This window comes from Mauremys mutica, chromosome 4 (assembly GCF_020497125.1).
Source record: "Mauremys mutica isolate MM-2020 ecotype Southern chromosome 4, ASM2049712v1, whole genome shotgun sequence".
Lineage (NCBI taxonomy): Eukaryota > Metazoa > Chordata > Testudines > Geoemydidae > Mauremys > Mauremys mutica.
Window position 1 is genome coordinate 59732995 of NC_059075.1, and position 26666 is coordinate 59759660.

The 26666-nt window shown below is 48.2% G+C and overlaps 1 protein-coding gene and 1 long non-coding RNA gene across 5 annotated transcripts in view; one reads left to right on the forward strand and one right to left on the reverse strand.

Moving 5' to 3' along the window:
- The window catches only part of LOC123370209, a 31868-nt gene extending 23019 nt beyond the window's left edge, over positions 1-8849 (forward strand). The window contains exons 2-3 of the long non-coding RNA XR_006579309.1: positions 7479-7668; positions 8413-8849. This is a non-coding gene — a long non-coding RNA (uncharacterized LOC123370209). The remainder of the gene's footprint in view (positions 1-7478; positions 7669-8412) is intronic.
- The window catches only part of CCDC9B (coiled-coil domain containing 9B), a 102806-nt gene extending 89224 nt beyond the window's left edge, over positions 1-13582 (reverse strand). Inside the window, exons 1-3 of one of the 4 annotated variants that reach the window (XM_045016542.1) lie at positions 13391-13581; positions 4599-4712; positions 1032-1136 (exon numbers count right to left, since the gene is read on the reverse strand). In XM_045016542.1, the coding sequence (XP_044872477.1) occupies positions 1032-1136; positions 4599-4712; positions 13391-13402 (231 nt within the window). In that variant the 5' untranslated portion in view covers positions 13403-13581. Of the gene's footprint in view, positions 1-1031; positions 1137-4598; positions 4713-4831; positions 5040-5820; positions 5826-13390 lie in introns of those variants that run through there. The other 3 variants (XM_045016544.1, XM_045016545.1, XM_045016543.1) reach the window with 3 other exon arrangements.
- Between the last annotated feature and the right edge of the window lie 13084 nt (positions 13583-26666).

The window sequence follows — 26666 nt, forward strand, 5'->3', positions numbered from 1 at the left end:
ACCATTATAAGAGTTGGACAATCTAGTCCGCAGAATGTTCAGTTTCTGGTTAATAACATCTTTCATCTCCTGTATGAAAGGGGAAAATTGTGCAACAGTGCAAGCCTACAGTAAAGCAAGGGCCAGTGGGTTGCTGGAAAGAGGGAAAGACAGTCTACAAATGAACCTAATAAAGTAATTGTGTGAACAATCCAACATCAGGGAAAGAGACAAGGGTATGTTTGGGCTACTTATTCCATGAGCTCTGCTGTCATTGCATTCCCTTTAACACATTGCTGCATGCAGAGTGTCAAGGAGGACTGGCCTTGTGACGTGTTGGGTCTAAAGTGCTGGGAGGGGTGGATCAGGCCATGAATTGCCTCCTCTCTAATCCTGCTGCTAGTGAATGGGGAGGACTGTCTGTTGGTGATTTGTTTAATCCCCCTCTAGACCCAGAGATATTAAAAAAAAGACTGGGACAGCCCATGAGTTGCAGAGTTTGCATGGGAAACACTATTGGAAACCATGCGTAGGAATCCCTAATGGCCACTTGTTTCGCTTGTTCTTAAGGCTGACCGTTGTTTAAGGGAAGGAGGGAGAATGCCCTGTTTGGACCTATGATATTTTCTTCTTATGTGTGTTCTGCAGTTAAACCCATGCCTTGACACACATTTGGAACTCCTATTTTTCACCCTACAGCAGAGATAAAGCACGTCTATTTTGGATATATGTCTGCGACCATGTTTTTATTCATGTCTGGGAGTTCATATACATGTGAGTGTGCATATGTACATGCACACATATCTGCTTGCTTGTATTTGTGTACATGCTTGCATTTGTGGGAACAGGTTTGTGTGTGCAGGCTAATGTATATCTGTGCATGAATCTATTCAGAATCTTTAAGTCTTTAGGGGTGTGGTTAGGTTCTGATTCCTGATACTCTGAATGCCTGTTGTACATGCTACCTACTCCAGAGAAAGCAGCTCTGAGTTCGTAAGGAAGGGATTCTTTAGTGAGAAGTTCACTTGTACTAAAAGGGAAGCAAGACTTACATTATGGGCCTTGGTGATAGTAATAGTCAGACCATCCTGCTTGGGTCTCCTGGATGTGACAGCCATCCCCTCCTGCTCTGCTCGCTTTCTGTCCTCTTCTATTTCCTGAAACAGGCAAGTCCACATCCAACATCAGATCTTCCAAAGGCCTGTGATGAATCAAACCCACTCAGGCAGGGAGAGGAAAGGGCCATGAGCTTTGCATGTACAACATCAGGGGGCCAGAGCTGCCATAATGAATCACAGAAGCAAAGGCTAGGTGATTTCTATGCTCACTGGGACCTCAGGCTAGGTACAGTCATGGCCCATTTTCCTATTTTGCATTCCTACTGGGGAGTACATGGGGCCAACCAACATTCTGAAAGAAAGTTGACTTGCTGTGTGTCTTTTGTCAGTGCACTCTCAGCACAGCTTGTTCTCCAAGAAAGGTGTACCAGAGTTCTGTTCCTTGAGTGCATGTGCTCCCTGGTCATCTGTTAGCAGCCCCAGGCCTTTAGAACTGGGAACTGTAGTCCCAGGGTATCTGACAAGGAACAAGCATGTGATCTATAGGACAAGGCTTCCTGTCTCTCTGCGTCATAGGTGATGGAACTAAAAGTTCGGGAGGTGCTGCCACATCCCCTGGCTTGAAGTGGTTTCCATCATATACAGGGTTTACAGTTTGGTTCAATGGCTCTCAGCACCCCCACTATACAAATTGTTCCAGCGCCCCTGCTCCAGATACGTCTACACTGCAGCTGGGAGCATGCTTCCCAGCTCAGGTAGACAGATGAGCTAGCTCACTATAAATAGCAGTGTAGCAGGGCGGTTTGAGCTAGCTGCCAGGGTACATACGCAGCGGGTCCGGGCAGTTTTGTACTCAGGCAGCTAGCCCAAACTGCCATCCGTGCTACCCCTGACTACACGGTTATTTTTAGTGCACTAGCTTGAGCACAGCTAGTGTGTGTCTGTTCAACCAAGCTGGGACACATGCTCCCAGCTCCAGTGTAGAGGTACCCTCAGACAGGAACAGCAGAGAGGAAAGTTCCAGGGTTGGGCAATGACCTGGGAGGGGGCTTACCACATGGACCAGGTGGGTAGCCGGGGAGAGAGACCTGGGCCTGTGGAAGTATAGGGCTCTCCATAGCAGCCAGGCAGAGAGGCTGATGGACTAGAAAACCGAGATGGGGCTGAGCTGCAGAGCATCCTGCACCAGGCAATGAGACTATGAGCCAAGCAGAGGGCTGATTGCTTATGGAGCCTGGAGAAGGCTGTGAGACCTGGCTCCAGGGGAAGAGAGGGGGAACTGTTTATGTTTAATGGGTTGCACACGCTCCGAAGCCAAGGGGGCAGAAAGGACTATGCCCAGTTTGTGAACCCTGCTGCCCAGGGGAGGAGCTACTTTTACTAATGGCATTGTGTCTATGAACCAGGTCCCAAGGGTGGGAATGTTACTTGAACCACATAGAGAGTAGGAGGGGGCATTTTCGGTGAGCCTAGAGAGGGAAACTGAGGCCTGGATTCCTACTCCACAAGCCAAGTGATGGAGGCTAGGGAATTGATTGACACATGGTTGTCAGTTCTTTTCCCCGACCATGCGTGACATTTAAGCCTTCCCATAGCCTTTCATTGTGCCCATTTTCCTTGCAGTCAGAAGGAAGGGGGAGTCCATGCAGGCTTTATGTGGCAAGGAGGTAAAGGATGGATGCCTGCTGAGGAAAGGCACGGCATTTAATCACTCTTAATCATTCAAATCTGGATCCAAATTTCAAACACCCCAAAGTTTAATCTTGGGGTTTGGTTCAGCCAATTGCTGAACCAGAGGCTACTTGCCAAATTTGGATTTGGGTCCAGGTTAAATATGAAATACTCCCAAGCTCTAAGGTGTTGGACCTTGGTTGCTGACCATCTCTCGTGCTGGGGGAACATCTTCAGCCAAGAAGAGGAGGCTCCTGCCATGGTGAGCAATATTTCTTCTTTTTCAGACTTTCTCAGCACACAAGATATTTATCCAAGGGAGAAAAATAAGACGTGGCTGGAAGTTCTTTTTCCTACCTAGGTGACCAGGGCTGAAATAACCAACGGGCTAATGAAGCCTACGTTTAGTATATGGCCTGGCATAGGGCCCCAGCCAGTCCGCAGTAACATTGGCAGATGCTGACTGCACCACAAACGGAGCTAATTTTTAAATGTCTATCTCAGTATGGGAGCCAGCACACAGACTGCCCCATCCCAGCTGTGCTTTTTGACAAAGCCAACACCTCTTTCCTACCGTGCCTCCTAGCACTTTTGCTGAATGTGTCAGTGCTCTGCATGAATACTTGGATCATGACTTTAAGATTAAGCTAGATAAGTTTATGGAGGAGATGGTATAATAGGATAACGGGCTTAGTCAATAGGTCAATTAAGTGCCAAACTGGTACTTAATTGGGTCAAATTGGGTCAATAATATGATATTCTTAACCTCTTTCAGAGGGTATGGCTGGAGAGTCTTGCCCACATGCTCGGGGTTCAGCTGACCGCCATATTTGGGGTTGGGAAGGAATTTTCCTCCAGGGCAGATTGGCAGTGTCCCTGGAGGTTTTTCGCCTTCCTCCGAAGCATGGGGCAGGGGTCGCTTGCTAAAAGAGTGGGTAGATCGGCTAATGTGGCCTGCATCTTGCAGGAGGTCAGACTAGATGATCATAATGGTCCCTTCTGATCTTGAATTCTATGATTCTATGATTCTATGATTTAATGCAGGGCATGGTAATGGAGAGCAAGAATGCAAGGAGAGAGACAACAAAATATGGAGTTAGTCTGTTGGCCCATCCAGCAGCAATGGAAAGGATAAGGGATCCCCTGTAATCAAGGGAAGAGGAGATTGCAAAAGATTTTTTTGGAGGCTCAAAAGAGTCTAGATCCTCCTAGATACACAGGAAAACAAGATTGGGGCAATAGGAAAGATAAGGGGCAAAAAGGGAGAAGCCAAGATAGATGGGAGAAGGAGGGGGAATAGAAAGCCAGAGAGGAACCCCATGTGGGGATGAATGGAGAAAGCAAGTTATATGTAGGTGGACATAGTGTGAGAAGGGGTAAAGCCAGAAAGAGCAGAGAACGATAGGAAAGAAATAAAAAAAGATGCAAGAAAGATGTGAGGGTGAAGGGCGAGAGAGAGAGAGATGGGGGACTGAGGAAGTAAAGGTCTGCCTGGTAATGTAACCCCAACTCCAATAGTCAGACGGATCTTCAACTGCTGTACGTTGGCAAAACTCCTGTGCAATCAATGGAGCTAGGCTCATTCATGGCAACTGAGGATCTGATCCAATGAGCTCATGCATATTTCTAAATGTTGTCTTCCTAAACACATGCCCTTGCATGGTCATGCACAACTCCTTCTGAAGCCAGTTGCCATTAAGCAGCCATACGCAAGGGCAGAACCTGAACACTTTCCAATGTGATGGATCTTATCTAGCGAGGTTCCACATCCCTGCCAGGATTTATTAAAATGGGCAACATTCAGCAGACACACTGGTTAGTGTTAGGGGAGATGGCTCTGACATGGGCCTGAAGAAGATAAAATCTAGGCAGGCAGTGGGGCAAACTTACCTGGTACCTTCGTATGAGAGCTTCATTCTTTTTCCGCAAAGCCAGGATTTTCTTATCCAGTTCAACATCTTTCTGCTCTTTCTTCCGCAGCACGGCATCATCCACCGTGGCAGCCTGATGATACAAGGACAGTTTTTCTGATTCCACCTACAGCCCACAATGCCCCTTCACTCTGTTTTTATCAACGAGAGGTAGAGGGTCACACTGGGCAGAAAAAAGGAATGGTCCTGTACCAAGCTCTGCCCACAACCAAGCTCTGTCTACTTAAAAGACCAAAACAAGAGGCTACTCGCAGTAGGCTGAATTCATCATAACAGAGTCGTCCCTCTCTTTTCTTATATGTTTTGATCAGCAATGAAGTAGTTAAATCATCGTTGTTAGGTTTCCACGCTAACACCCTATTCAGTTGAATGGGGTAGTTCACAACTCTTTGAATTATTATGTCAGTCTCTCTCAAGCACACTCCCCATTCTGTTTGCATTTTGATGGGTATCTTGGCAACCACAGGGCTTACAGATGTACATTTGAAAAATTCTGGAGTAGCAGATAGCAACCCCCAGAGCAAAGTGCTGACTCAGTGAGCCAACAACAGCTAGTCCAATTTGACTGTTATGGGTACACATCAATATAACATACTGGCACATTTTTCTAGACTCTGCTCTAGTCTGTGTTTGAGTGAAGCAGCCAGATGAAATTGCTAAGATTTCTGAAGTGCTACATCAGTTTGCTTTTTTAAAAGGTGTTTTTATAATGCTTATCAGTCACCAGAGTATCTGAATGCTTCAGAGATCATGGCAAATTCACTGTTCTGCTCTGTTCACACACACAACCAAGTAACAAGGGCTGAGGGGCAAAGGGGAGGGATGTGAATATTGGGTTTGTGGGCATAGCAAGTTGACTGTGTTGGATTTGTGGGCACTGCAAGCTTGAGTGTACAGTGCCACCACTTTACTGCTTTGGCATCAACCTGCTTTTTAAGGCTGGACTCTATTCCCTTTGATCATATTCTGTAGAACTGCCTTGTGAGTCATCAGATATGTTATCTGCATTCTGTTATGTGTAACAGTAATAAATAGAATAAGAAAAGTCTTAAGGGAGTTAGAAATGCATTTAATGACACTATCACCAACCTCTCATTAAGCAGGTGTTAGCTTAGGGCAACATTTCACAGCTGCTGTTCTATAATAAAAGAAAGCCAGGTTGTAGCAAGACCAACACTCACCATTCCTTATGCCTTGAGCTGGTGAAGGTTTCACATTTAACATATTCACTGAAGAGAAGCTGTAGAACTAAACTCCTACTTCTTCTGGTCACAACTTCTCCGTTCCCTACCCTATGACATAGAAAGGGTCCTGGGAACTACAGACCACAATGTGGTTGGTTTTCCCAGCCTGTAAGATGCAAATCACTGCCTTGGCTCACTATTAGCCCTCAGTTTAGAGTGCCCTATAGAACGATAACCGTCATTACCAGGCTGAGTAGCACCTCCTGCACTACTAACACTAGAGCATTTTGTGTTAGTTCTGGCAATGCTGCCCCTCAGAATCACACAGGGCCGGTGCTACCATTAAGGTGAACTAGGCGGTTGCCTAGGGCGCCAAGATTTTGGGGCCCCAAAAAGCGGCACCCCCAATTTTTTTTTACAGCGTTCCTCCCCGAGCGTGCGGTCGCTGCTCCACTTCTCCCGCCTCCCAGGCTTGTGGTGCCAATCAGCTGTTTGGCGCTGCAAGCCTGGGAGGAGAATTAGAGCGGGGGCGGCTCGGGGAGGAAGTGGAGCAGAGGTGAGCTGGGGTGGGGAGGTGCCGCACAGCTCCCCGGGGGGGTGGGAGCTGCCGCAGTGGGGGGCACCTCGGGGTGGGGGGGGCGGGGAGCTGCCCCAGGCCGGGCTCCAAGCTGGTCTGGCCGGGAATGGGGACTCGGGAGGAAAAGGAGAGGAGGGGGTTCACCCTAGTGAAAAGCGGACGGGCCAGACCCGTCCACTTTCAAAAAGTGGGAGGGCTATGGCCCCCTGTCTCCCCCGGTTCCAGCACCGCTGGCCTGGGGCCCCGGCCAAGTGTTGCAGCAGAGCACGGCGGGAAGCAGGGGGGAACCTGGGGGTGGGGGGAGTATGGGTGTGGCCACGCAGGCAGTTTGGGTAGACTGAGCCTTCACCTGCCTTTGATATCCGCTGCCCATGATCCCCCTCTTGGACAAGTCTGACTGAATCTTTCTGGGACCTTCCTCTGCTTGTGTGCACATGGCTAAAATGGTTCAGCTTGCCACATTCCTTGCAGTGCTGTCATTGTGTGGGGCGCATGTCCGATACCTTCTCCTGCTGTCTCACACAGTAAATTCATCTCACTATGGGTACGGACCACTGGTCACCTGCTCGCCTCTGCTGTTGCCTCCCTCCATGTACTTCTGGAGGTGTTTGTGCCTCCAAGGGCTTTCATCCTTTCTCTTGACGTTTCCGCTGCAGCCCATGTCTAAGCATTTGTCTAATGTGAGATTGCCTTCCTGGAGCAGCCACTCCCACAGGTGGTGATCCCAAGTGCCACAGACTATCCTGTCCTGAATTGGGAAGTCTGTCAAGTCCCCAGAATTTCATGTAGCAGCCAGTGTGTGTAAGGCAGTAACATAAGGGGTCTTTCCCCTCCCCTTTGGACTGGTCTCTAGTGCAAAGCCTGTGTCACTCCACAGTTTCATTCTGCTTTGGGGAGCAATACGTCCCCAGGGCTCCTAGGACTGTACTACTGCGAGGCTTGAGGTAGGGGTGAGTTTCAGAGTGCTGCAGGCTTCTCTGCCTTGTTCCCCAGTGAGGTCAAATAACAATTTTACTTTCCTGCTGTGTCATCCTGTATGGCCAGGCCTATGAACAGCTCGAACTCCTCCTTCCACCAGGTCCATCATTGGGCTAGGTTTGTGTCACAGGCCCTGGTGCCGACAAGGAGAAGGTGGAGGAGGAGGAGGATGGGGGACATGCAACAGGAGGGTCAAGCTATGCTGTGAGCCAGAAGCTGTTTGAGACTCCACCGCAGTCAGTCCTGGCAGTCGAACATGGGCGAGCCCAACGCAGGGGAAGTAACCTGGGGTAAGTGTGTAAATTTATTTCCAGTTACAATGATGTACTGATGGCACCCCTAACTTAACAGGACATGTCTAGTGACTTTTCATTAGTTTACTCATACTAGAAGAGGTATAAGTACAGCACAGGTAGTGTTGTTATCTGCTTGTCATTCCCCTGTAGAGTTAGACTCTGGGGGTGGGATGCGGAGCAGTTTGTTTATGTACACAGAGACATCCCTTGCATCCTCCTGTCTGAACTTGATGAAACTTTCACGGAGGTACTCTGCAATCCTCTGCTGAAGGCCTCTAGGGAGGGCAACCTTATTTCTCCCTCTGCGGTAGGACGCTTTCCCATGCCAGTCAGTGATAACTTCGTCAGGCACCATTGCAGTAAACAGACTAGCAGTCTTTGGGCCTGGGCAGTTTCAGGACAGCAGCAGCAGCTGTGCTGTCTGTGCTTTTGTAAAACTCAGGAGTGAGATCTCAGCTAAAATCCCCACTGCCTGTGGAAAATGGTGCAGCATTCAGTGCCATTGCCCTATCATATTTCATGCAACTGAGCAATTCCATCCTCAGTTCTCTCACTCCTGGTGAACCATACTTATGGTTGGTGCTGTGAGTGGCACCATGCACAAGCATTCCAAAGCAGAAGTTGCAATAAGTATGTTGTGTTTAAAACTTTAGGGGAGCAAGGGAAGGACTTCTGAATCTTAACTTTCATTTTCCATTGTGACTATACTGACAGTCACTCTCTGTGTATTATCTGAAGCTGCTGCTGTTGTGGCCTTGAGGTTCCTCCTCTAGATCCATGGAAATCTTGAGCCAGATAAGGAGGAGAAAGAAGAGGACTCAGACTGACATGTTCAGTAAATTCCTTCAAGCCAGTGCTGCATCAGACTGAACAGAGGGCCTGAGGGGTGAACATTGCTGACTGTGTGGAGAATGAAAGAGTGGACAGGAGAAAAGCCCAGAAGTCAGACTGGGAGATGGGTCTTCTCTGGTAGCAAGCACAGATGCTGCAGACTCATGGAAAACTCCACTGCAGCACCTCCCTACATCCCTCTCAACATTCCACATGGCATTGGAGAACACATCCATACCCCACCACTTCACTTCGGGGGACACTGACAACCACAACTTCTCATACATTGGCCAGTAAGAGCCACGGTTGATGTATATGTAGCTAAAATGGACATGAATGTTCCTTCCCCTTCTTTAAATTATGTTCCATAAATTTGTTAAGGTTTTAATGTATTTGCTTTTAACTTGCACAAAATTATTTGAAATGTTTTTGTAACTCAATAAAATTAAAATAATTCATCTTTATTGGTTCCTAACATATTCTGCAGTATGGCTGGTGGTACTGAAAGCACCCATGCACCTGTGATTGTAAACTTTGTGATTGTAAACAGGATCTGTGACAAACAGTGAAATAGTTATAAATGTACAGCAAGCACCACACAATTCCTAACAGGCCCCCAAACTGCAGGGCCAGGTAGAGCACAATACACCATAACCCATTACTGTGGTTCACTGTTAAAGTGCTCTTTCAAAGCCTCCCGGAGCTGTATAGCTCCACACCAAGCTCTTCTGATAGTCCTTATATCTGGTTATTCAAGCTCAGCAGACAGCTGCTCCACTTCCAACCTAGTGGCAACTTTTTCCGCTCACAGATATTATGCAGGGCACATCAGGCAGCTATAACCATTGGGATCGTTTTCTCACTGAGACCAAATCTTGTGAGTACACAGCGCCAGCGTTCCTTCAGTCTACCATAAGCGCATTTAACTGTCATTCTGCATTTGCTGAGCTGGTAGCTGAATCTTTCCTTGGTGCTGTCAAGGTGACTGGTGTACAGCTTCATGAGCAAGGGGTAGGCTGGGTTCTCCAGGATCACTATTGGCATTTCAACATTGCCAATGATAATCTGCCAGTTGGGCAAGAAATTCCCTGCCTGTAGCTTTCTGAAAAGTCCTGTGTTCTTAAAGATGGGAGAATCATGCACCTTCTCCGACCAGCCCTCATTGATGTCAGTGAAGTATCCCTGGTGATCCACCAATGCTTGCATAACCATAGAAAAGTAGCCCTTTCTGTTTGATGTACTCTGTAGCAAGGTGGTCTGGTGCCTTAATAGGGATATGCTTGATATCTATCGCTCCACCGCAGTTCAGGAACCCCATAGCTGCAAATCCATCCACTATGTCCTGCACATTGCCAAGAATCACAAACCTTCGTAGCAGGAGATGATTAATGGCCCTGCACACTTGCATGACAATGGCCCCCACAGTGGATTTTCCAACTCCAAAATAATTTTTCCCACTGATTTGTAGCAATCCAGTGTTGCACATTTCTACAGTGTGATCGCCACTCATTTCTCCACTGCCAGTGCAGCTTCCATTTCATTGTCCCTGAGCTGGAGTCCTGGGGCAAACTCAGCACACAGATTCAGGAATGTGGCCTTGAGCATCCTAAAGTTCTGCAGCCACTGCTTGTCATCCCATGCCTGCATTATGATGCGATCCCATCAGCACTGCGGTGTTGGGGGCATTTGAGCGGCCTGGGGCTGGAGCAGAAAGGCAGTCAGCTGCATTCGGGGGACTCTGGGATCTGGTGGGGGAGGGCACGGGAGGGGCCGGGGGGTAGAAGGGGCAGAGCCGGGGGGTAGCCTCCCCCGATGGATGATTCATGTGCTGCCCATGCTAGTTTGTTAAGTTAGACTGTAATGCTGGAAGTATATTTTAAGTCTTGTTTGTTTGTAACCATTTCTGTCCCAATTCCATGTCACTTAAGCCTATGTTGTTTTGTTAATGAACTTGTTTGATGTTTACTATAAACCAACTCAGTGCAGAGCATTGAAGTAGAGGGCGTGTAAACCCCAGTGAAGCCAACAGCCTGCTGTGTATTTTCTCTTTCCAGGAGCAGCAAAGTTGATCATTTCTGTGAGGGTGCAGAGAGAGGGACTGGGTGCTGCAGGGGAGACAGTTTTGGGGAGCCTGAGGACTGGAGGGGCAGAGTAACCAGGCTGGTGGGAGTCAGGGTCATGCCATTGTGCTGGGAGGAAGCTGCTGCTGTCAGGACTCGGAGCCAAAGCAGCACAGCACAGAAGCACCCAGGGTTACTGGGAAGGCAGTGATACAACCCCTTACTGGTCTGGGTGAGCCCCCTAAAGCATCACAAAAGTGAAGAGGAACACCAGGCCCATTTGAAAGTGCAGGGAGAACCTTAGGTAAGCCGCGAGAATTAACTCATTATATGTCCATATAATTTGGAGAGGTATTCAGATACCTAGGAGAAGGGCACCATACAAGCACCATGATAGATCAGATCAAACAGAATATTTGGGTTGTAAGCTGTCTGGGGCAGCAACTGTCTTTTTGTTTTGTGTTTGTGCAGCACTTAGTACTACGGAGCCTAAATACTGTGATAATACAAAACAACAAGTAATAATAATTACCAAACTAGAATTTGGCCAGAATTTAATACCACTGCTCTTAAAAAAAAGTGCTATGAGATCGTTAGTAACTAGAGGGGGCCAGGACCACAATTTTTTTTAACATCACAGTGGGGAAGGGTGCCAGCTAGGTCACCAGTCTCACTTCCTGCAGCACTTAAGTGTTCCTTGGGGGTCTCCCATCCTAGTACTGACCGAGTTGTGCTTTGGCCCTGATCCTGCAATGAGCTCCATGCAGGCAGATCCTCTGGCCCCAAGAAGAGCCTCATTGACATTAATGGGCTCCCCTGTGGGCACAGAGATCTGACTGCATAGAGCTCATTGCATGACCAGGACCTAGACTGTAAGATGCAATGGGATCGAGGAACAGGAGTGAATGTGTCGCTAGTCAGAAACCAGTGAGGGAAAAGATAGCTAAACTGGTTTGCTAAAATGTACCTCCCATTCTGTTTCAACATATTTTCATTTGTGTCATGATTGAATATGAATTCCATCATACTTTTTCAATGATGCTGTAACAGTCCTTCATAAAGATCCACAATTTGCAAGCCAGTCCTGCAAAATTTTCCTAATGGGCCATTTTTAATTGGTTTTATTTTTGCAGATGATTGAAATATTCTTTCTTCATTATCATCAATCATCTAGTGGCAGGTGAGCAGATTTTGCACCTGGGAAGGTACATTTTATGATAATTTTGCAAGACTGGTTTAATCTGAATTTAGGGTCTCCCTAAACAGATTCTGTTCTGAGTGTGCTGAGTTGGCAGGTTATGTATTTGCAGAGTGGTGGGCATGTTGCCTTTTTCAGGGTGGGATCAGTGTATTGTGTTCCTTGAAATATACACATTTAACTTTTAATTTCACGAAAATGGAGAACCGCAGAGCTGCATTCCAGGAAGCCATTGCAAACCCAGATTTTTTTAGAAGGCAAATCAGGACTGCAAAAGACCTGTTAGGTCATCTAGTTCTTCCCCTGGTTGTGCAAGATTGTTCCCTATTGTATATTTGTCAGTGTTTTGTCCAATTTGAAATGAATCTAGCAACAGGGCTTCCACCATTTCCCTAGGGAGATTATTCCAGCCTGATAGATGTCCCTGCTAGAAAAGTTTTGCTGCTATTCAGCCTATTTTTGGGTGATGGGAAGGGGTGCTCAGTTTCATCAAAATACTTGGGGGAAGCAAAGGGAAATCCACACCCGCCCCACTGAGAAAAACATAGCAACCGAACAAAAACAACTTGTCCACAGAAACGCAGAGCAGCATTTTGAGCCCTGACATTGATTCTCTGGGGAGCACTGATTGTACGCCCAAGCACGGTCAGCATTTTCTTACTAGCTGCTGCTCTGAGCCAGTCGCTAACAAGGGTATGTGCCCATTCCTGAGTCTCTGGGAAGAATGCTGGCTGCGCTGCCACTTAGGATGAAAAGTGGCTACACTTCACCCTACCCGGCATAAAGCTCTTCCGGGGAACCAAGGCACCCGTATGTCACAGTGACTAGAGCAGGGAGTTATAAATGGGTTTGGCAGAACAAGTGTGCAGTGTGCTATGAATCAGAAAGCAGAGCCTGATGCCTCAGAGACAGAGAGAGAGCACTGTAAAGAAAGACCTCTTTCTATTAAAAATGAAAATGTAACAAAAGGAGGCGAGGGAAGCAAGAGGCAATGTCGCATTCTATCCCCCCACTCCTATCACACGCACCCCATTATGCAACTCATCAGTGCTTGAGAGCACCTCCTGTCTCAGGAATCATCTTTCTATGTGCATCTTTCCCTGCAGACTTTCACAATCAGCTGTTTCTGAAGTGAGAGCTCAGAAGGGAGTGAGGGTGAGAGAGAGAGAAAAGGTGGGGGAAGGGAAAGGGAGAGAGAGACAGGCCCCTAAACTAGCATTTCTCTATGAAATCCAGTGCACAAGCTCTCTAAGAAATATTCTCTGCCTCTGATCTGACAGCTGTAGCTGAAAGCCCCCTGACTTCCAGTACCAGGATGAGTACCGGCCAGCATGACCTGGCTTTATGGGCTTTTTCCTCCAAATGCCCCCACCCTTCTGGATAAGAACATCCTGAGCCAGCAACCGCAAACTGCCCCAGTGATCAGTACATGAAATCCGGCATATGAAATCCACTCCCCTCCCTCCCACGCGTCTCAGATCATTTTAGATACACAGCTGTTGGCAACAAACAACCCCCCAAAACAACAACAACAAAAAGAGAGTGAGCGCAAGTCACTTCTTGGCTTTTTAAAAGAGAAATGAATCCCCCTCATTCCCCTCCCAGTACCAACAAAGGCAGCACTCACAGATCGCTGCATTTTGGACCTCGGTGGTGAAGCCTGGTGGATTCCAAAGCAGAGCTAAAAGAGGAGAGCCATCAGACGGCCTTTCTCAGCACTGGTTGCACAGCATACAAGATCATGTTTTGATTACAAAAGCCTCGTCTGGGCTCCCAGCCAAGAGCACGGGCTGCCTAATATACCAAGCACAGACAGGGTATTTGAGAGCCTGTGTCCTCCTCTCGATCTCACTCTCTTTTTTAAAAGAAACACTCCCCTCTCCCCCACCGCCCCCCCCCCCGATGACTTCCTTTAACTCGCTGATGCCAGAACCCCACATGGGAAAGTGTAAACCATGGCGAACAGTGAAAAATGGATTTGCAAACAAACAGCCTGACTTCACTCCACGGCTGTTCACAATGGTCATGTTATTTGGTTTGCATGGCTATTTGGATGACTGGCAGCCTGGCAGGTATTCATGAAAATGTTCTTGAATCCTGACTGTTTCATCAATTCTAGCATGAACGACCTTTCATCTGAAAATTTGTGTAAGAGGCGCCTTATTCTGTATTTTCTTTTTGATATTTTCCTGTTTAAATGTTTCATTCATTTAATCAGGTACTAGAGACAATACCATGTGGCGTATGTGACCAAGCATACAGCATGAATAACGAATAGGAAACAGCTAAGATGAATGGTTCTCGAGCAACCCACAGGGTGAAAACTGTTCATCCAAATAATCCAGCGAATAGATCATAAATAACTAATACATTTGCTGAAATCAGGATTGGTTCCTAAATGACTTGCAAGCAGCAAAAGGCCTACATTTGCTAGGCATATTCTTGGCAGTGAATAATTTGACCGCCTCTTAAGATCAGCTACTAAGAAGATAGAAGAGACAGGAGAGAGTGAAGGCACCAATCTTTCCTGATCACATTTTCCCTTGATGGGAATAGTTGTTTTAGTTTATTAGCATCCTCAAAGTGACCTTCCTGCAAGACATGGAAAAATGGTCAGAGGCATTGTGATAAAGATGGAAAAGGTTTGCCATTTCCCAGCTCACATATTGGCAGTGGCAGGTGGATGGATACAGTGCATTGGTGCTCTGACCCAACTTTTCCATTACAGACACCCTCATGTCGATACTTAGGAGATCTCCTCCCATCCCCATTCTTGTTTGCCTATGCTGAAAATATTATTTCAGCTTCTTGTCCTGGTCCTGCTCTGCTCTCCTTTAGCATAGCCAGCCTATCCTCTCTCTCACCCTCTGAATGATCTTGCCCTGGCAGAAGTCCTTGCAGGCTAACAAGAGAAAGAAACACCATCAGGGGATTATTTTGGTGTCCACAATATCTCCACATGACAGGTCACAGCCAAAAGGTACTTGCGTCCCTTGATGGAGAAGCCCCAGCACTAACATCCTATTCCTTTCCAACAACTTCCTCACACACATGTGTTGAGTGGTTCACTGCATCACAAAGACACAGGCATGATTAGGTCAGAGTGTGTTATTGTCTTATGCTCATCTGGAGCGTGGTCCAAAACCCATTAAAGTCAATGGAAAGACTACCATTGATTTCAATGGTCTTTGGATCAGGCTCATAGTCTTTGCAGAGTCATCATAACTATCTTGGATCAGAGCCCAGGCCAGAGTGGAGCTGGCAGAGTGATTTAGTGACAGTGCTTTGGGGGAAGGATTGCCTCATGCTGCCCAGCGGCAAACGTTATGGATGATAAAGGGAATCCCTTGCAGTTCGCAGCAGGGAGGATGGTGCTTGTGAAATGAGGCCTTATGAAGCAGGAGAGCAAATGGAGGGATCTGTGGGGGGTTGCACAAGACACTGTTGGGGGAAAGGATGCTGGAAGCCATGGGTGCCTTGCGAGCCATCTGGCTGAAGATACTGAGATGACTGAATGAGAGAAACTGAAGATGACTCAACAATCCCTCACTCTCACAGAACTTGAGAGGCAGGCCAGTCCTCACTTACAGACAGCCCCTCAACCTGAAGCAAATACTCACCAGCAACTACACACCACACCACAGAAACACTAACCAAGGAACCAATTCCTGTAACAAACCCCGTTACCTACTCGGTCCCCATATCTACTCTAATGACACCATCAGAGGACCCAACCACATCAGCCACACCATTAGGGGCTCATTCACCTGCACATCTACTAATCTGATATATGCCATCATGTGCCAGCAATGCCCTTCTGCCATGTACATTGGCCAAACTGGACAGTCACTATGTAAAAGAACAAATGGACACAAATCAGACATCAGGAATGGTAACATACAAAAGCCAGTATGAGAACACTTCAATCTCCCTGGACACTCAATAACAGATTTTAAAGTAGCCATCCTTCAACAATAATACTTCAAAAACAGACTTCAAAGCGAAACTGCAGAGCTACAATTCATTTGCAAACTTAACATCATTAAAACCTGGGCTTGAATAGGGACTGGGAGTGGCTGGCTCACTACAAAAGCAATTTTCCCTCTTTTGGTATTGACACCTCCTCATCAATTATTGGGAGTGGACCACATCCACCCTGAGTGAGTTGGCCTTGTCAGCACTGGTTCTCCTCTTGTAAGGTAACCCCCTTCTCTTCATGTTGCAGTATATTTATGTGTGTATCTGTATTTCCACTCCATGCATCTGAAGAAGTGGTTTTTTTACCCACGAAAGCTTATGCCCAAATAAATCTGTTAGTCTTTTAAGTGCCACCGGACTCCTTGTTGTTTTTGTGGATACAGACTAGCATGGCTACCCCTCTGATACTGGTCAAATGCTTGTGTTTACACAGAGAACTACCTTAATAATTGCTGACATTTTGACAGACACTTTCATCCCAAAGGATCCCCAGAACAGTTTGCAAACTGTTCACAAGGACCTTCACCTCACCAAGGGCTGAAATGCAGCCATTTCTAAAGCAAAATGTGGCAGCTGTTTAACAGCACACAGCAACTCTACATAGCAGTTAAAGTATGGAAGTGAATCTTATGTCTTTGTGAAACAGCAACAGTGTTTTCAGAAGGCAGAATCTAATTCTCCAAAGTGGGATTCGGCCAAGACACCTGAGTTAACACACCTGCTCTTATAAAAAGTATCAGGAGATCTTTAATGAACATGAATGGCCAAGAGGTCAATTTTATGTCTTGGGTCTGATTCTGGGCTCTGTTGAGGCCCCTTTCTGGTGGCTGAGGTGCTTAACCAGTTCTTGAGGAACACCCCAGTGAAGGGGCAGTGCGTGGTGAGCATAGATGGCTATAGGTTGGTCACACAGCAGCTGGTGAATAGGCATGTTGGGAGGTGACTGAGGGTGGGAAAGGAAGGAAGGAAGTGACTGCCCACCAGTGCCTATAGACTGCCCACCAGTGGCTATGGGCTGCTACTGAAAGTTAGAGCTATTTGTGCTGCAGCTCCAGGGATACACAGCACAGAGTCTGATCCAACATCCCTAAGTCTGCACCTTCAGCAGTCAGGTCCCCACATAGTTCCATGCAGGAGTACTGGTCCACATCCACAGCAAAGCACTCTGCCAACTGAATCATCAACGCTGCTTCCCACAGCTCCTGTGTCAGTTGGAGCTCTCAGTTGCTGGGTGGCAGTGAGATACACATGAGGTAAGACAAGAGCTGAGTGTGACAGTCTGGGACTGCACTGGCCAGGGAAGGAAGTTAGGGTTGTGTGGCACTACCATACTGTCCCTGCTATTGCCAAATAGCACCTTTCTCTAACCATGCAATGTATTTTCCTTGCTAACATTTTGACCCAGACAGCAATGGGCTCTAGCAGCTGCATAAGGCTGACTTACTCATTGAAAAAAAATTGTGTTCAGCACTTTCGGAGAAACATTAAGAGTTTGTCTACATGGGAGATTTAATCTGAAGCTTTTTGCTGCGCATCAGGTAACATGCAGTGCGGAAGCCACACCAAGAGTGTGCACACGGAGTGCCTGGTTCCATCTTTCAGTTCAAATTGAGGATACACACAGTGTTGGCTTGCTGTGTGCTACAGGCATGGCATTCTTGGAGGGTATCCCAGGCTCCTTTGCTTCGCTGCTGAGCAGTGTGCATCCTGGGAGTTTTTGCATTATGAATTTTGGAAAGCCAGGCAGATTCCAATTTTTTTTTAATTCCATGTCACCACCCTGTACTTCCTTTTTGGGCAGGCTAGCGCCATTTTTGCATTGCTTTTGACTAGCATGGCTCCAGCAATGGTCTGTATTGCTATACTGGAAACTGCAAATACACAGATACTACTTGAATTCAGCTGTGGACTTCACCCATCGCACTGCCAAACAGACACAGGCATAGTTTCACTTCTATATTTGGAGAGGAGCAGCTCCAGTCAGGCTAATGGGGCCGCACATGGAGGAGGTGGAAAAATTCCACACCTGCCCTAGGCTTGCAGTTTGGGGGGGCAATGCCCTCCTGCTCCTCCAAACTACACCCATGCAAGCAGGTGATGAGATGGCAGCAGCCACTCCTCTGGCAGCAGGAGGAGATTCAGCAGTGGAGGAAGCGGGATGAGGAAAATGAAAAAAAGGAGTTCACCAGGTGGTGGATGCTAGGGGACCAACTCCTGGATCAGCTACACACCGTGCAGGACCATTTCTGGGCTCAGGAAACCTGCATGGATCAGTAGGAAAGGATTGTTCTACAGACCTCAGATGACCAGCAATGGCGAGAGAATTTCAGGCTGAGGAAAGCAACCTTTTTTGAGATCTGCGCTGAACTGACGCTGGAGCTGCAGCAGCAGTGTACCAACATGCAGTACCCCACGTCCATGGAGAAGTGGGTCACCATTGTCATCTGGAAGTTGGCCAGCCCTGCATGCTACTGGTTGTAGCCAACCAATCTGGTGTAGGGACATCAGCTTTGGGCTTATCGTCATGCAGGTGTGTCATGCCATGGAAAAGGTACTGTGGCACTGGGTTAAAAAGCTTAACGGGAGATTATTGATGGTTTTGCAAGCATGGGGTTCCCAAACTGTATTGGGCATGTGCCTATAACTTGCCCCTTCCCCCCACCAAGGTGCAGAATTTATAAACAGAAAGGGGTATTTCTTCATGGTGCTCCAAGGGCTGGTTGACAACTGTGACAAGTTTATGAACATAAATGCAGGGTAGCCTGGAAGGGCCCACAATGCTAGGATTTTTTGGGACTCCGTTCTGGTTACATTCATGGAGAAAGGACTGTTTGCCCCCATGATCACTCCGGACATTAAAGGTGTGGAGACCCAGCTTATCTTCTGCTTACCTGGTTAATGGAGCCATTCACAGGCTGGTTGAGCAGAAGGAAGGACATTTTTAGCTACCGACTCAGCAGTTGCACAATGATAGTGGAGTGTGCATGTGGCTGTTAGAAAGGAGGGTGGTGCTGTTTATGGAATAGGTTGCAAACAGCAGAAAAAAACTCCATTCCAACTATTATAGCTGCATTCTGCACAATATTTGTGAGAGTAAGGGAGAAAGCCCAAATGATGGGTGGGAAACTGAGGGGTGGATGCATGCTCAGAAGTTCGAGCAGCCAGCAACACATCCCACAGAAAATAGAAACAGCCAGGACAATATTGCCGGGGAAGCCTATTGTTCTTATTGGGAGTCTCAGGCCTGAAAATGTGCAGCTGTCCATCCAGTTTTAACCTATGGGAGGGGCGGGGGTGAGGCTGGGATGGAATGTGAACTGGACACTCTGGTTTCTGGGTGGTGGAAGTGGAACACTGTGGTAATGATTATTTTACCATGTGTCTCTGCCTACATATTTTTGTTAAACCCTATGGTTTATTTCACTTTTAAGGGTTTTCTGTGTTTAATGCAGTGATGACCCACTAGGAATGAATTTTTATCATTTTGTTATTAAACAGCAATTATGTAACAAACAAAAAAGAGTTTCGACTGAACCAATAAAAAAACAATTTTTAGTACAAAACAATACATTTTAAAAAGAATATATTAACTAACAATGGTAAAGAAACCTTTAATTAAAACAACAGCGAAGCCACAACTGAAAGTACAGCAGCGCAGAAGAAAAATATGGGGGGGATGGGTTTCGAGTCACAGGTGACTTTACACCTTGACTCTGCCCCTTCTTGTTTGTGGGTACTTCTGGGGTTGAGTGGTGTGGCTTGAAGTTACATGTGGTGTTGGAAGGCTCAAAAGAGCTGGGCTCCCAGGTGCAACTGTTCCCTGTGCCCAGAGGTTGGCTTTGTGAAGGGAGTGGCACTTGGGAGTACTCCTGTGGGGGTACAGCAGGGAGGAGTTGCTCGTGTTTTCAGTAGCCTTTATTGCCCAGGGTCTGAAGAACATGGCTGGGTCCTGGCTGACAGGACGGCAGTGCCTGCTGCCCTACCAACAGCATGCTTTGCGGCAGAGCATTTTGGCTTAATATTGAATCCATGAGTTGCCTCTACATCTTCCTGTCTCTTTCCATGCTCTCTTTGGTCATGGCGATGCTTTCCCTGGCAACTGCCATGCTCTCCTTGGTGATGCCACATTCTCTTGGGAGAGCTCCCTGTCTTTTTCCATCTCAATCTGATAATACTGCCTTCACCTCTCCGCTACTTTGATTTTTTTTGCGGGGGGGACGGGGACTCTCTGATGAGGTCTGCAAACATTGAATCCTGAGTTTTCCATTTTCATCCCCTCAGGCCGGCCAGCCACTCGGCTGTTCATAGATGCCCTGTCCTTGAGGGTCTGGCTGTTGCAGCTGTGGGAGTATGAAAAAACACAGTTATTGTTCATATTTCAGATAGGCTATGATAGCATTTTTATATGCATTTGTGACTCTACCTCCCTGAAATTCTTCCCAGTTTTGGGGGAATCTCAGAGTTGGTAAGTGGTGTGCACATTGGGGGTTTTGTCTGTGCAGTACATGCTGTTTGGTTTTGCCATGGTGCCCTGGAGGCTGGGGAGGAGGACAAGGAGGGGGAATTACGTTCCTGGTTTGGCTTTGCAGTTTTGTCGTGTGTTGGAGGTGCTTATATGGTGTCGAAGGGACTAAGGGGCGCATACTGGGGAGAACTGGGTAGTAACCCCTTCTAGGCTGTCCATACTCTCGATGATATTACACTGAGGTGGGTGACTAGGAAGCAGAACATGGCTTTATTCATAAAGGCAAAGGGCAGACCAGCAAGATATACGGTGACATTATTCACCAAGATGGTCCCCCCAGGAGTGCTGCAGGAATGGAAGGGAGCTGCAAGCTCTGTTGGGGGGCATCACCATGTGGCTATCTGCCATAACGTCCAGACAAAAATGGAGAAATGTCTGCTGTGTCTTAGATTCTGCTTTATCTCCCCTGCATACATGGAGAAAGCGCAGAGCAAAACAGATAGGGTTCGGCAATGATTGTCACTTCTTTTCCTGTCCAAATGCTTGTTACAGGGCAGTAATGGGAAGCAGTACTTTTTGTACCTTTATTGGCCTGCAACTAGGGTGACCAGATGTCCCAATTTTATAGGGACAGTCCCAATTTTTGGGTCTTTTTCTTATATAGGCTCCTATTACCCCACCACTCGCTGTCCCGATTTTTCACATTTGCTGTCTGGTCATCCTACCTGCAATGTCCATATGTACCTCACGTCCACTGAGAATACTAACCCAACATCTTTTCCTGTAACTGCTGTCTCCATAAACTGTTGAATTTTGCACAAATGAATTTTTTCATTATTTGAATCTCCTGCAGCAGGGGGGCAAGGTGGGATGGAGGCTGTGGCTCCACCGTGCTGCCAGCTGCCTTTTTGAGATGGCAATAGAGTGACCAGATCAGGGCCGCCCGGGGGGGCAAGTGGGGCAATTTGCCCCAGGCCCCGGGCCCTGCAGGAGCCCCGCGAGCCCTGGCCCGGCGACAGTCTGGGTCTTCAGTGGCATTTCGGCGGCGGGGCGCCCTTCAGTGCTGCCGAAGACACGGAGCGACTGAAGGGCCCCCCGCCACCAAAATGCCGCCGAAGACCTGGACCGCCGCCGGGTGAGTACAAGTGCTACAGTTCCCCCGCTTTTCCCCAGGCCTCCCGAATACTCTGGGTGGCCCTGAACCAAATAGCAAATGTGAAAAATCGGGACAGGAAGTGGGGGTTAATAGGGGCCTATATAAAGGAAAAAGCCCTAAATATTGGGACTGTCTCTATAAAATCAGGACATCTGGTCACCGTGGATGGCAAACAGGGGCTGCGGAGAGGGAAGGGGTTTGATAGGCAGGAGAGATGAGGGGAGGAGAAAGGTAGATGGGCATTTGCCCTCTGTGGCATGGGCCTGAAAACAGTCCGTGGTCAGGGTTCTAGCATGTGACAGAGCCTATCACCCAGGCAGAGCAGTTGCCAACTTGGAAATATGTATGGGGATGGGAGGCATGAGTAGATAGCATGAGCCCAGGGAGGCGGGGGCTGGAGACTCAGATAGGCTCCTAGCTCTCAGCTGTGGCCATGGGACACCCATAACAGAAGCCAGCACGGTAGTACAGCACAATAATAATTAATTTAAAGATAGGTACTTACCTGCCAAAGTTCCTGCCAGAGAATCTGTCCCTTGGATCCTGGGCTGGGTTTCTGGCTGGGGCTTGAGCTCCGTTGTTGCAGGGCAGGAATTAGGTTGGCTTTCTACCTGGCCAGCGTCAGGGGCCTGAGTCCCAAAGAGATCTTGGCTCTTAGGGGACAGCTTCTTGCTGATTTCCTCATGCTCATCTTCCAATGAGCCTTGGGAGGAGGTGTGGAACAGGCAGCTGGTTCCACAGTCTTCCAGGGCTGGGTGGTTGTGTAGTGGTGCAAAATCCAATCCAGTTCCTCAAAAAATGGACAGGTTACTTGTCCCCTCCTGAATTTTTCCTCTCATCCCTGGTTTAAATATAGGTCCTCCTGAGCTGCTTGCTTTTTATCCAGCATTATTTGGTGTCCTGGCCATGACTCCTCTTGGATGTCTGCTTTCCAATGTCCACAAAGAGATCTTTATTCCCATGGCTGGCCACAAGAGCATCCTGCACCAATGCTTCACCCCAGATGGTGATGCACAGCTTCACATGGCTGCACGAGTCATGTTGTGGGGCTTCTGGAGTACTATCGCAGCAGTGTTGCAGCAGTGCTGATACAATGAAATCCCTGAACAAATGGGCAAAATCTGGTCCCGCACAGCTTTTAAATAGAGGAGGGGATGTCCTGGCAACTTGATACCACTGTGGGGGAGGGCACACAGGTAAACAGACAGGTCAGTAATGACTGCCTGCAAAGCAGTGTGGGATAGCCATTGGAGGCATGCCAAAGTGGTGCACAGCAACATTGTGCACACAAACAATAAATCAAACTAATTTGATTTACAGCAAACTTAGTCCACTTTGCAAAAGGACTCCAGAGTTTGTGATAAATGCAGTTAGTGCGCTGTGATGGATTGCCTTGTGTGTATGCAAGCATTTTGAAACCAAGTTAACTTGATTTAATACAGATTAATGCAGATTGTGTAGACAAGCCCTGACCCTGTTCCAAATTTGACAGCAAGTTACAGAGCCTCGCACAATTTCCTCTCTCTCTAGCTCATGCAAAGAAGACTAACTGAAGGGAGCGTAAATCTTTATTATATGGACTTCAAACTATATAATTCTTTCTATTTCCCACATATAGACGCATTATTAGTTCTCCTTTATCAATTCTTCCTTATGCTAACATAGTGTGACAGTTCTCAGGCTGCTGAGGGGCACCTCCTACTGGATGGGCACTGAAAAGTCCTGCCTAAGGCCTGGTCTACACTAGGAGTTTATGTCGAATTTAGCAGCGTTAATTCGACTTAACCGTGCACCCGTCCACACCAGGAAGCTAATTAGTTCGACCTAGAGGGCTCTTTAGTTCGAATTCTGTACTCCTCCCCGACGAGGGGAGTAGCGCTAAATTCAACATGGCTATGTCGAATTAGGCTATGTGTGGACGGAAATCAACCTTAGTAGCTCTGGGAGCTATCCCACAGTGCACCACTTTGTTAACGCTCTGGACAGCAGTCCGAGCTTGGATGTTCTGACCAGCCACACAGGAAATGCCCAGGGAAAATTTGAATTCCTTTTCCTGTCTGGCCAGTTTGAATCTCATTTCCTGGTTGGACATCGTGGCGAGCTCAGCAGCAATGGCAACGATGCAGAGCTCTCCAGCAGAGGAGTCCATGCAATCTCAGAGTAGAAAGAGGGCCCCAGCATGGACTGACCGGGAAGTCTTGGATCTCTGTGTGGGGCGATGAGTCTGTGCTTTCGGAGCTGCGCTCCAAAAAACGGAATGCAAAGACCTACGATAAGGTCTCCAAAGCCATGAGATACAGAGGATACAGCCGGGATGCAATGCAGTGCCGCGTGAAAATCAAGGACCTGAGACAAGGCTACCAAAAAATCAAAGCGGCAAACGGACGCTCCAGAGCCCAGCCCCAGACATGCCGCTTCTACGAGGCACTGCATGCCATTCTCGGTGGGTCTGCCACAACTGCCCCACCAGTGTCCGTGGACTCCGATGATGGGATAGTGTCGACGGCCAGTTCCTCGGCGATGTTCGCGGACGGGGAAGATGAGGAAGGAGATGAGGAGGAGGAGGCAGTCGACAGCTCTTACAACGCTGATTTCCCCGACAGTCAGGATCGCTTCATCACCCTCACGGAGATCCCCTACCAACCCTCCCCAGCAGTTACCCCGGACCCTGAATCAGGGGAAGGATCAGTCGGTAAGTGCTTTAAACATGTAAACTTTTATTATTAATGTAACAGGAATCTGAACTATGTGAAAAGGAGGTCTATATATATGGGGATAGAACAGAAATCCTCCTGGGAGATCTCCACGAAGCTCTTCTGGAGGTAATCGAAAAGCCTCCGCATGAGGTTCCTGGGGAGAGCTGCCTTATTGGGTGCTCCGTGGTAGCACACTTTTCCGCGCCAGGCTTTCATGAGGTATTCTGGGAGCATTGCCTCCACGAGCATGGCAGCATAGGCCCCTGGTTTGTGCTGGCTTTCACGCAGCATGCGCTCTCTATCTCGCCCTGTGATCCTCCTCAGGGTGATCTCGCTCGGAGACTCCTGCATTTAATTAGAGTAATTTGTGTACTGTTAGTATTGGGAATGCTTGACTGTTCCTTTGCATGACAATAAGCCTCCGTTTAGAGCCACGTGGTGGAGGCTGCAGAGGGGCAGCATAAAGGGATCTTTCCCAGGGAACAGCCGCGAGGAGGTGGAACAGGGGCAGAGTTTATGCTTTCCGGATTGCCTGCAGCAAGAGGACAGTGCCATACATTTAGTTTTAAGCAGCCTAAAGTCTATGGCTTACCATGCCTGCCTGCTGCACGGATTCTGCTGTCCTGCCCCGCTTGTCTGATCTCCAGTGCAAGACCCCAGGCAATGAAAACGAAAGCCGAAAATTAGAACTTGTCCTGAGTCAGTGCTCATGAGATAGGTGCTGTGCATGGTCTTGTTCACAGAGACTGACTAGACTATGTTCATAGTTCGCAAAAATGTATCTTTGTAAGGAATTCACTCCCTTTTTCCCATCACACAGCTGCCACTGTATCCAGACCTGTTCCAGCATCCCCCTCACAGAGGCTGGCGCAGATTAGGAGGCGCAAGACAAGGACAAGGGACGAGATGTTCGCTGAACATATGGGCTGCTCCCGAGCCGAGGCGGCCCAGCAGAGCCAGTGGAGGGAGAACCTCTCTCAGTACCAGCGCTCACACAGCGAACGGGAGGACAGGTGGCGTCAGGAGGACCAGCAGGCGACTCAAACGCTGCTTGGACTAATGAGGGAGCAAACGGACATGCTCCGGTGCCTTGTGGATGTTCTGCAGGACCGCAGGCAGGAGGACAGAGCCCCCCTGCACTGTATCTGCAACCGCCCTCCCCCGCCACAAAGTCCCAAACCCCCCTCACCCAAAGTAACAAGAAGGAGGGGCGACAGGGGCCGTGAAAACTGTCACTGCACCCCTGCAGAGTGCACAAATACAAGAAGGCTCTCATTCCCTAAATGTTGAGAAGTCCTTCCCTTCCAGACTCACCCAAGCCCCAATCCCAGTTTCATCCCCTAACTGTCTAGTTGATTATTAAAAATACTTTGCTGTTAATTACTGTTTCCGTCATGTTTTTGTACAGACTGTGTTTGAAGGGGTGCGGGGGGAAGGGGTTGGTAATTGCATAGGACAGTCATCTTTACCAGGGTACAGACACGGGGGCAGGATCAGCAGCAGGTCACACACACAGTGCAGTCAGTAGGCACCCTGGTCGGTATGGGAGGTGGTTTCCATGTTCTGTGTGGGTGGGGGGGTACGTGACTTTGTAGCGGGGGAGGGCGGTTACAGATCTTATACAGCGGTCCTTGTCCTGGACCACAGAGCCACGCAGCAGGGGAATCTGTTAACCCGTCCTCCCCCGCAACAAGGTCACATAGCCCCCGCACACAGAGTCCCAAAAAGGAGGGATGGCAGGCTCCGTTGAAACAACCAGTCCGGCACTGCGGACCGCTCTAGGAGCAGGAGCCTGTCATTCCTCGAGTTTAGAGGCGGTCTTTACATCACTGCACACCCTACCCAGCACAGTCTGCGTCCCAGTTTCAACCCTTTAACGCAAAGTCAGTAATAAAGAAACCCACTTGCATCTGAAGAAGTGGGTATTCACCCACGAAAGCTCATGCTGCAAAACGTCTGTTAGTCTATAAGGTGCCACAGGATTCTTTGCTGCTTTTACAGATCCAGACTAACACGGCTACCCCTCTGATACAAAGAAACCTTTGTTAAGTAACAATGGAACATGTATTTTATTTTTACACGTGTGTTGGAAGGGGGGAAACGGGGTGAACGGGGTATGTAACTGCAGAGGATAGTCAGCAGTAACTGAGTAAAGAAACAGGGGCAGGTTCAGCTTCTCTGTAAAGAAACTGAATAGTCACAGGTCACGCTGCTCGCTGAGGAACCTAGCTTTCAAAGCCTCCCGGATGCACCGCGCTTCCCGCTGGGCTCTTCTAATCGCACGGGTGTCTGGCTGAGCATAATCAGCAGCCAGGCGATTTGCCTCAACCTCCCATCCCGCCATAAAGGTCTCCCCCTTGCTCTCACAGAGATTGTGGAGCACACAGCAAGCTGCAATAACAATGGGGATATTGGTTTCGCTGAGATCCGAGCGAGTCAGTAAGCTCCTCCATCTCCCCTTGAGACGTCCGAAAGCACACTCCACCACCATTCTGCACTTGCTCAGCTGGTAGTTGAAGAGTTCTTTGTCACTGTCCAGGGCGCCTGTATAGGGCTTCATGAGCCAGGGCATTAGCGGGTAGGCTGGGTCCCTGAGGATCACTGTAGG